This window comes from Nicotiana sylvestris, chromosome 3, assembly GCF_000393655.2.
Source record: "Nicotiana sylvestris chromosome 3, ASM39365v2, whole genome shotgun sequence".
Taxonomy (NCBI): domain Eukaryota; kingdom Viridiplantae; phylum Streptophyta; class Magnoliopsida; order Solanales; family Solanaceae; genus Nicotiana; species Nicotiana sylvestris.
The window spans coordinates 214,178,389-214,188,633 of record NC_091059.1 but is presented as its reverse complement, the minus strand read 5'-3'; the positions used below and the strand labels follow the sequence as shown (position 1 = coordinate 214,188,633).

Sequence of the window (10,245 nt, the reverse complement as noted above, 5' to 3'; positions counted from 1 at the left end):
CCTCCCCGTCACCTTCTTCAGCTGAGTATCCTGCAAAACCATCGCCCCAGTCCTCCTTTTCATCTTCGTCTCGTTGATCTTGCCACAGTTTGGATGTAATAGCCTTAAGCCTCATGTTTGTTTGTATAACCTCGTTGTTATTCCCCGTTGACAACATAAACTGCCTAGATTCACCTTCTAATTCCCCAAATGACTCCGCAGATTGAGAAGGGATATCATATACGGAGGTGTTCAAAGTGACCACAGGTTGTTTCACAACAATAGAATTTTTCATCATTTCATTCTGAGCATCTTTGATGATTTGTTCTACTTGAGGGTTGGAAAAATGCATTGTAGGTGCATTTGAACTGTGTGCCTCTGCCTTTTGCTTATCAACACGAAAAATATCCTTCGAAATAGTGAGACGATCACCTATGTTCTTGGAATTTTGCTGTTGCGTGTTACTGCGTAAAGGTTGTGGTTGCCCATTTTTTGGAGTTGTGTTCATCATCATAGCTGCTTGGGCATTCTCTACCATTTTAGCTAGCTCTGTATTGGAAATTTGCATTGTTGTTGTAGGATCATCATGTACTTGACTTGCCTCAACAATGTGATTTTTATCTGTTGCAATCCCAAGTCGATCATTTAAACCTGTGTCACCCTGCACCAGTTGCAATATATTCCTAGCTTCCTTCTCACCTTGCTCATGGACATTGAGCAAAGCATCAAAAGAGTTAGAACACTTGAAAGTTTCTGCTGCCCTTTCCAGTATTTTAATATCTGAAGGCTCCTTCTTGCTAGGTGATCGATGCACAACTGACCAACCCATATTCTGTGATTGTTGCCCATGTCGATACTCTGCTTTAACACCTGATCCCACAACAGAAGCAGCATCTAAACAAGTTGCTTGTGCAGCTGATTCAACATTAGCAGATGAACTAAATTGTGCACCTTCTACTGTTGCATTGTTCAGAAAAACTGAAGCTAATGCATTATCATCAGTAATCTGCAGAATCTGCCCAGTTCTTTCTATTGCATTAACCCTTGCATCATCCATATTTCGAGCATCAGTAGTGAATCCCTGCTCTTCAGATTTTCCAGCCGCATTTAGTGTATCAGCGTCTTGATCCACCTTCTTAGGATTTGGAGATTTTTCTACACGTTCCACAGGTGCTACAGTATCTATATTAACAAAGGTAAATGCAGCTCTATCCACTGTTGTATTCAGTGCAACATCAATCTCCATATTTGACCCTATAGTATTAGGAACTTTTACATCTTTTTCAACATCTCCTGCCCCTTGACGATTCTGTCCAGATAAAGTAACAGCTGAATAACTAGCAGCCTTCAAAGAACTAGTTGTTGCTGTATTCATTCGTTCAAAAACTGTTGCAGAGGGGATGTCAGTTGGAGGTTTGGCTTTCACAGGAGATGATGCATCACCTACTGCTATCCCTTGTTTACCAGCATGAATTCCTTCACCATCCCCCTTTTGTCCAGCATTAGCCAAAACCAAATAGCCATTAGCCTTTTCATTAACATTAACACTTTGTTGTCCTCCATTGGGATGCAAAATCAACTGGTTCACGACTACACCCTCAACCTTTTTCCCAGCTTGATCTTGCACTTGTTGGACCTATATGTCCTCAATTGTCTTGTTCACAACCACCTCTTTACTACCATCATTCACAGTGGCCTTCAAATTATTTTGCTACCCAGAAATTGTATTTTTTCCAGGTCCTTCAATCAACAGTTGGCTAGCTCTTTTTGAATTTAAATAGTCCCGTGCATCACCCTGTAGTTTCTCCATCACACCTGTTGCATCCATTTCATACTCCACCTGTTCATCATGTGTTACTGGTTCTTTTCCTAAAAGGATGCGACATGTATATTCGTCATGTCCTTGATGCTTGCATTGGTTACAATACAAAGGTAAATTATCATACGTAACTTGTTGAAGCTGTTCAACAATCTTTCCAGTTCCTCCATCAACATATTTGAGCCTTATTTGTTCTTGATGTTTGTCCAAAATATTCAGAATCACCTTGACCCTGGCTGTACTAGGTCTAGATCTAAGTTGAGTAGCCTTATCAATAGCAATAGGATTTCCAACAGCTTCTGCAATAGACATTAAGGCATGCCTAGCAAACAACTCAGGGGGTAAACTTGGAAACGAAATCCATACCGCTGCCATAGATGTCTCTTCTTTTGGATTGTATCCAATCGTCCATGGAAACACTCTAACCTGATGTTCTTTTCCTTTTTTCGAAAAATAACTATATGACCTTGAAATACAAATTACAAAGTCTTCATATTGATCCAGACGAACGAGAATCTGTCTTTGCGCAAGAAGTCCGATCAAACAGTGGCCTTTGACGCCAAACTGTTTTGGAAGGATTGTACGCAATTCTTGCAATTGTGGAGCATTGGGAGAAACCTTCACTACAATGGCTTGATGTAAACCTTCCTCCCTTGCAAAGTCTTCCCGTTCCTCCATTGTAAACTGTAACGTTGGGATTCCATGAACTACTTCGTTTGGCTTCAAGATTGTTTTTGTAACTTGTCCAGTTGTTTGTTTATGGATCAAACTTGCTGCATATGAATTGGGTTTGTTGTTTATGGAGTTATTAAGGATTGGAGGGATGATTTTAGATGGCTCTCCCACAGCTTGGAGCTGGGGAGAGACGACAACATCCATGGCTGCTCAAGACGTCACCATATCATTGACGTGAAGAGCAAAAATTAACGATAAAATATTGAAAAATCTGGAAAAAGAGATGCCTGCTACAGTAACCGCAAACTAAAATTCAAGATCTCTTACAAATGGCTATGTATTTGAGGATGAAAACAAATGGGGTTTGTGCACAAAGACTAGATGCTTCTTTTGACACCAACTTTGCGAAGATCTACCACCGGATGCCGGAGTTAAGGCGCGTGAATAGTGACGGAATTACTATTCACCCTTCTTCCTTGAGAGAATGAGGAGGATTTTAGAGAGAGATGGTTTTTTGACATCAAATGTGAAACTGGGGACGCGGCCGCGTAGGTCTTCATATCTTGCTTCTGACACTGGGGACGCGGACCGCACAAATGTGACGCGCGGCCGCGTAGGGTGTTTTGGTCCAAATCCACCTTCTCTGAACTTCATCCACGCGGACCGCACTGATTACGTGTGCGGCCGCGTGGGCTTTTGCCTTGCATGACTAAGTCTTTGACACTCTTGGGCGCGAACCGCGTGGAAAGGAGTGCGGACCGCGCATCTTGACTTGGAAATTGCATGGTCTCTGAACTATCTTGCGCGGCCGCTTGGCAAAGCAGTGAGGACTGCGCAGGTTGACCTTGAAATAACCCAGCCTCTGAACTCTCCTGTGCGGCCGCGTGACACATCAGTGCGGACCGCACAGGTCATTTTGGTCCCCACTTCAGTTGTCTTTTGACACTTGGCAGATTTCACTCCTTTTTTAGCCGATCTTTGATATTTGTCATCTTGTCGCTCAAACCTGCAATCAAGCGCAACTTGTAAGCATTTTTGGACTAATTTATGGCAGTTAATGCACAAAGCTTAGGTAAGAATGGGTATAAAACATGTAGAAATCACAGTTATCAACTCCCCCAAACTTAAACATTTGCTTGTCCTCAAGCAAATAAAATGAGACCTACCCCTCAATGGAAAACACCCAAGTAATTCCTGTTTATCCTAAAGTAACCTCAACAAGCATCAATTGGGACTAACAATTGCCTTCAATGCGAATGCATCATTAACACATTTAAACTTTGAAAACTTGTGGATCAAGTGTGACACAAGAGCATCAAGAGTTGACACATTTCATCAAGGAACCTTTCTCAATTTGTTTGGTCATTGTGGAACCCAAACTCACACATCCTCGACTTTCCCTAAGTGAACCTCACCTTTTTAGAGTATTTGCACACAAATCGAGGTGAATGGACTTCTCTCTCATCTCTCACAAAGAAAAGGCCCTAAGTCCGGCTCTAAGTACCATATGCTTGCCCCTTATGTAAGTATCCACTAATGTAGGCTTCCCTCAACTCAAGATCATATAGGGCTTTTGAGGAGTCATTGTGAAGGCTTTGGGTAAAGGTAGGACATGTTTTTGTTCAAATGGGTTCAATCTTCCCGTAAACACTTCTTTTGATTTATTTTGGCACACTTTCTTGACTCAATTGAGTAATTCACTTCTTTCAAAGGGTTAGAGAGACACATTATCACTCTTTCTTTTGCAATTCAAACCCTTTCTCCTTTTTACCACTTTTCCACACCCTTTTCACTTTTTTGTTGTCCTTGGATTCCCTTTTTGGTTCTTATTCATTTTTGTCTTTCTTTTTGTCTTTTTCTCTTTTTCATTGCCTTCCTTTTCTTTTGCTTTTGCGCCTTTTTACCACATTGATGCCTTTCTTGTCTCTCCCCCCAAACTTAGACATTTGCCATTTACTCAAGGGAAGATTTGGGTGCCAAGAAAGGGTTTCATTAAGAACGGGTATAGGATTGTAGCTTGGTTCATGAAAGAAAAAGGTTTAAGGCTCAAAAGGGGTGAACTAGGGATTATTTCATTGGTAGGTCATGGAAATTGTTCAAATTTTGCATTTTGGATCAAGGAGAGCCTATAATCACGTCTCAAGTCAAGTTCTACCTATGATTTCGCCTCAACAAACATTCAGGGCAAGTTCTAGGCCATCAGCTCGGTACTTGGGCTCACGATTTGAATTCTCACTACACACACTCAAGGATTGCCAAAGACGGAGTTGAGGGCCCACAATGACCTTAGATATGATTCAAGCGCACAATGGCCCAAAATGACCACATGATGATTGTTTGGTCAACACAAGAGTCTCAAGGCTACAACTTTCACCATCCTAAACACAACATAATGTCTTTGACCATAGGATCAAAGGCAAATGTGCTAGGCCCAAGTGAAGCTTTGCCTGAGGTACCCTTAACTACAATAACTTGAAAATCAAAAAGAAAAATCAAAAACGGACTCAAACCCTTAAGAAGGTTGTCATGCCATCTATCATTGGGAAGAGCCACCCGGTTCGCACAACACTCTACCCTTGGAAAGAACCGTGACATTAAGAAAACCAAGGGCTTATTGCAAACGCCAAAACAAAACAAAAAGGCTACGAGCCTAACTTTGCAACTAAAACGAAATATTTTTAACGAAAAATAGAAAACCAAAATGAAAACCGAATGAATATGTACAAAAGGGGAGTAGAATATACAACTAGGGGAAATGAATATATACATAGAGTTTAAGAGCATCTAGAATGAACATTTATATACAAGCCATTCTACAACTACGAATGTGCTGAAAGTAAAAGAATATATACAATAATCCAACAGTCAATCAAAATAGTAGGGCCACACCCCCACGAATAAAAGCTAGCATTGTCCCCAATGCTAACTATCAAAATAAGCACCAAAATGAAAGAAAGGATATAGAAAGTCCCCTCAAGCCTCATCCGTCACCCTGTGCTGGTCAGTGGCTCCTAAGTCCTCAGTACTGGCGGGGACCTCAGACTGGTCCCCGGCCTGCTGCTGCTGTGCTGCTGGGACAGGTGCCTGCTCAAGAACTGGCTCATCAACTGGTGGGGCAGTGGAGGGACTCTCCTAAACCAGTGCTACCTCAATCACAACTCCCTTAGTGCTAGGGAGTTTCCTCTTTTTCCTCAGCCTCTGCTCCTCCTCCTGTACCTGTGTTACTGTTGGCTCTACAGCCGGATCCCCAAATAGTAGGTCAATTGGTAATTGATCCTCCATGAGCTTGTCCACATCCACTCTCAACTGTGTCACTGACTCCTTGGAAGCCTTCTACTTCCTCAGCTTCTTGTGCTCCCGAGCCAATTTCTCCAACGCTTTGCCATGTGCCCCAACCGCCTTAGTCAAGGCATCCTGAGTCGCCATCATCTTTTCCTAGTTGGCCAGGATCTTCTTCAGTGCATCCTCAATGGAGGAAGTAATCTCAACAGTAACTGGTGCTCCCTGTGCCTGTACAGCAGTGGTCAATGTCGAAAACTTGGATGTCGCAGCTGACATCCAGTTGTTCAAACTGGCAAGGGAATGGGTGAGCTGGTTTGCGGTGAACCGGTGAGTCTTTGATGAAGGGACTACCGGGTCAGCTGCAATAGAAGGACCAGTTGCTGACGACAAACCTGGAGGCAATGCCTCATCAGTAGCAGGAATGGTGGAAGGCTCGCTGGGCTGCTCAATGACCGCTGGCTCCTCAGACTGGCCAGGTGCGGTGGAAGTGGATGCCACATTCTTCTTGCCCCTCTTCGGGTTGTCTGGACCCAACTGACTATACCATGAGTACGGGGCCACCAGAGGTACCTTGACATCATATTTCTTTTTCTTTACTTTCAATTCTTTGAAGAACAAAGAGAGTGTGTTTGGGAAGGGGTAGTTTGTTTGGGTCTCCTGACCAACTGTAGAAATCACTCTCGACATAATATTACCCACATTCAGAGGGAAACCCGCCATGATAGATGCTACCAAGACAGCACGAGGAAGGGGAATAGAGTGATCATGTGTAGATGAGTCAAGTCGACTACACACGAAAGTCAACCACCCTTTGGCTTCAAAGTTCAAGGTGTTCCTAGAGATCTTTTCTTGTGCTTTCAACCAGACTGGGACTGTACCCGGGGCTGCCAAGTGCTCGGCCAACCAAGGACGAACCTCCTCTTTCATTGCTAGCTTTTCTAAATATTACGATTCATCCTCTTCTTCAAACCCCAGGAATTCATTCAACGATTTGCCATCAAACACAACTGTCTTGTCCCTCACTTTAGTTGCTTCTGAATCCCGAACTATATGGTGAACATTGCTATAGAACTCCTTCACCATATGCTCATTCTCCATATCAACACGTTCTTTGAAGAAGCCCCAACCCTCTCTAGTGCGGAATTGTGCTTGCACATGAGGGTTGAGAGGGACAAGATCGGCATCTATGAACTACCTCTCCGGAATCAGTTTCCTTTTGGGCTACCACTCCCGGAATTTGTGGAAAGCAACCTCACTAACAAACCTGTCTGCCCATGCCTCCGGTTTTCTAGTACGCTCTATCCCCCCGACCTTTGGCTCACCTCCCTCAGCATACCCTCCACTCTCCCCTGATAATGAAGTTGTGGGAGATGTGGAGTATTGCTCTTCTTCTCTTGCTACGGACTCATCAGACGAGTCCGAGATGATATTAACCGGCTTCTTGGAGGAGGCTACATTACCATGATCCGGGGAAGGGGAATCACGGAGCTGAAATGAAGTGGACATGTGGGTGGAGGCAGACTCCGAGATAATGCTCCGTGAAGGTGCATACTCACTCCCCGTGGAATGAGATGCAGCTCTATCAGCTTCCCGGATTATCTTCCGGGTTTTCTTTATCAATTCCCTGGTTTTAGGAGTGAGTTTCACAATCTTCTTACTTTCCCCCCCCCCTCGGGAGGAACCACCTCTCTCGGGTTGTTTTTCTTTGCCCGCTCATTTTTGAACCATTGTCTGCAAGGAATACATGTCTAACATTGTTAGTAGAAGCACATAAGGTGAAGTAGACAGTTCAGTTGAATGCAAAGAGTGCAGACACAGTGACACAGACAGAGGGGCACGGATCACACCAAAAGGCACGCGGTCCGCGCAGTATACTAACACCCACACATACCTTTCTGAATAAATCGACGCGGTCCGCACTGATTTGGACCGCAGCCGCGCTGGGCTCACACGGAGCGCACACAAATGGCACGCGGACCGCACAAAGAGGTTCATCATCTCTTAACCAGAGTCACACGGACCGCGCACAAATGCTGCGCGGCCGCGTAGGGCTAATTTAACTGAGCCGGGTGTTTGTTCAATTAAATCCAATTTATGTTCATCTTTTTGGGTCATAAGTGTCCCTACTTAGTTATTTAACAAGATTCCATGCCCATGATTAAACTAAAACACACAAAAATCTAAGCTAACAGTTAAACTAAGAAGAAAAAGACGAAAGTAAGAAGTTACACTAGTAGAGAAAGCAATTAAACGAAACAAAAATTAGACTATGATTGAAATGAATGAGAGTTGTTACCAGGGATTAATGAATGTGCACAATTAGTCTTGATGCACAGTGAAAACAATAGCTTAAGTGTAAATTTGGCGAAAAGGTTAAAATGAGGCCCAAGGCCTCTATTTATAGAAAAGCCCTGGGACCCAGTATCTACATACCAGCGCGGTCGCACAAAAAGGGATGCGGACCGCGCTGGATTTTGCATCCTACATATTAGCTGTTCAATCCACGCAGACCGCACTGTTTTGGTGCGCGGCCGCATGGAAGTCTTCAGAGACTTGGTACTTTCAGCCATCCCAGTGCGGACCGCACTGCTTTGGTGCGCGGCCACGTGGGAACTTTGTCAGAGAGCATGAAATTCTGGGTCCTCCAGCGTGGACCGCACAGAAATGTCACATGGCCGCGCTGGGTCTTCTGGGCCTTAACCCTTCAGCTGCTCAAACCTACGCGGACCGCACTATTTTGCTGCGCGGCCGCATACGCAATATTCAAAGACTGACCATTTTGCACTTTTGCCCTGCACTGGTTCAACATTATCCCTACAACACTTCACAAACTATCAGCTCAGAAATCCTACTCTACAACAGAAAAACAAAGAAAAAGAAAAAGACATGGGTTGCCTCCCAAGAAGCGCCTGATTTAACGTCGCGGCACGACGCATGTTACCATCACAGTCATTTCAAATGAATGAGTGCCACCACGTGGCTATCATCAATCTTGCCCAAATAGTGCTTGACACGATGCCCATTAACCCGGAAAACTTCACCATTCTTATTTTTGAGATCAATGGCACCAAAAGGAGTTACACCAACCACTTCAAATGGGCCGCTCCACTTAGACTTAGCTTGCCCGGAAATAACCTCAACTGGGAGTTGAAAAGAAGAACCATGTCACCAACTTTGAATTCCTTCCCTCGGGCATACTTGTCGTGAAGGTACTTCATCTTGTCCTTATACAAGGACGAGCTGGAGTAAGCATGAAACCTAAACTCATCAAGTTCATTCAATTGCTCAACCCAGAGATTTGCAGTGACATCCCATTCTAAGTTCAACTTTTTCAGGGCCCACATAGCCTTATGTTTCAATTCTACCGGAAGATGACAAGCCTTCCCAAACACTAACCGATACGGCGACATACCAATCGGAGTCTTGAAAGCTGTACGATAAGCCTAAAGAGCATCGTCCAATTTCTTCGACCAGTCGATCCTATTTGCATTGACAGTCTTGGAAAAAATACTCTTGATCTCATGGTTGGACACCTCAACTTGGCCACTCTCTTGAGGATGATAAGGAGTGGTTACCTTGTGATTTACCCCATACTTGGCTAGCAAAGAGTCAAAAGCCCGGTTGCAAAAACGAGAACTCCCGTCACTGATTATAGCACATGGAGTGCCAAACCTCATGAAGATACTCTTTTTCAAGAACGCCACCATACTTCGAGCTTCATTATTCGGCAAAGCTATGGCCTCAACCCATTTCGACACATAATCAACCGCTACCAAGATGTAGGTGTTGCCACAAGAACTTACGAATGGTCCCATAAAGTCTATCCCCCAAACATCAAAAATGTCAACCTCTAGAATCGTATTAAGGGGCATCTCATCTTTCTTCAAAATCCCTCCGGCACGTTGGCATTCATCACATCTTTTCACAAAGTCACCGGCATCCTTGAACAAAGAAGGCCAATAGAAACTACAACTCAACACTTTAGACGCTGTCCTCGCCCCGCCATGATGGCCACCATAGGGCTAAGAGTGACAAGCTTCCACAATACTCAATTGCTCTTCTTCGGGCACACACCGGTGAATTACACCATCGGTGCAAATTTTGAAAAGATACGGCTCATCCCAATAGTAGTCCAAACAATCTCGCTTGAGCTTCTTCCTTTGGTTTGAAGAGAGCTCATACGGAACCACACCGGTAACAAGATAATTGGCAATGTCAGCAAACCATGGCATGTCTAGCATTGAAACCGAGAGGAGTTGTTCATCCGGAAAAGCATCATTTATCTCAAGGCCGTCCAAAGGCCTCCCTTCCTCCTCCAATCGAGACAAGTGGTCCGCCACTTGATTTTCACTATCCTTTCTATCAACAATCTCCAAATCAAATTCTTGAAGAAGAAGCACCCATCTCATTAACCTCGCTTTTGAATCTTTCTTCGTCATCAAGTACCTAAGGGTGGTGTGATCGGTATGAATAATCACTTTGGCCCCCAT

The 10,245-nt window shown here is 44.0% G+C and overlaps 1 protein-coding gene across 1 annotated transcript; it reads right to left on the bottom strand.

Moving 5' to 3' along the window:
- Window positions 1-1,690: 1,690 nt before the first annotated feature.
- Window positions 1,691-2,677, bottom strand: LOC138888661 (uncharacterized). The gene has a single exon (XM_070170563.1). The coding sequence runs from the start codon at window positions 2,675-2,677 to the stop codon at window positions 1,691-1,693; it is 987 nt and encodes a 328-aa protein (XP_070026664.1).
- Window positions 2,678-10,245: the final 7,568 nt, after the last annotated feature.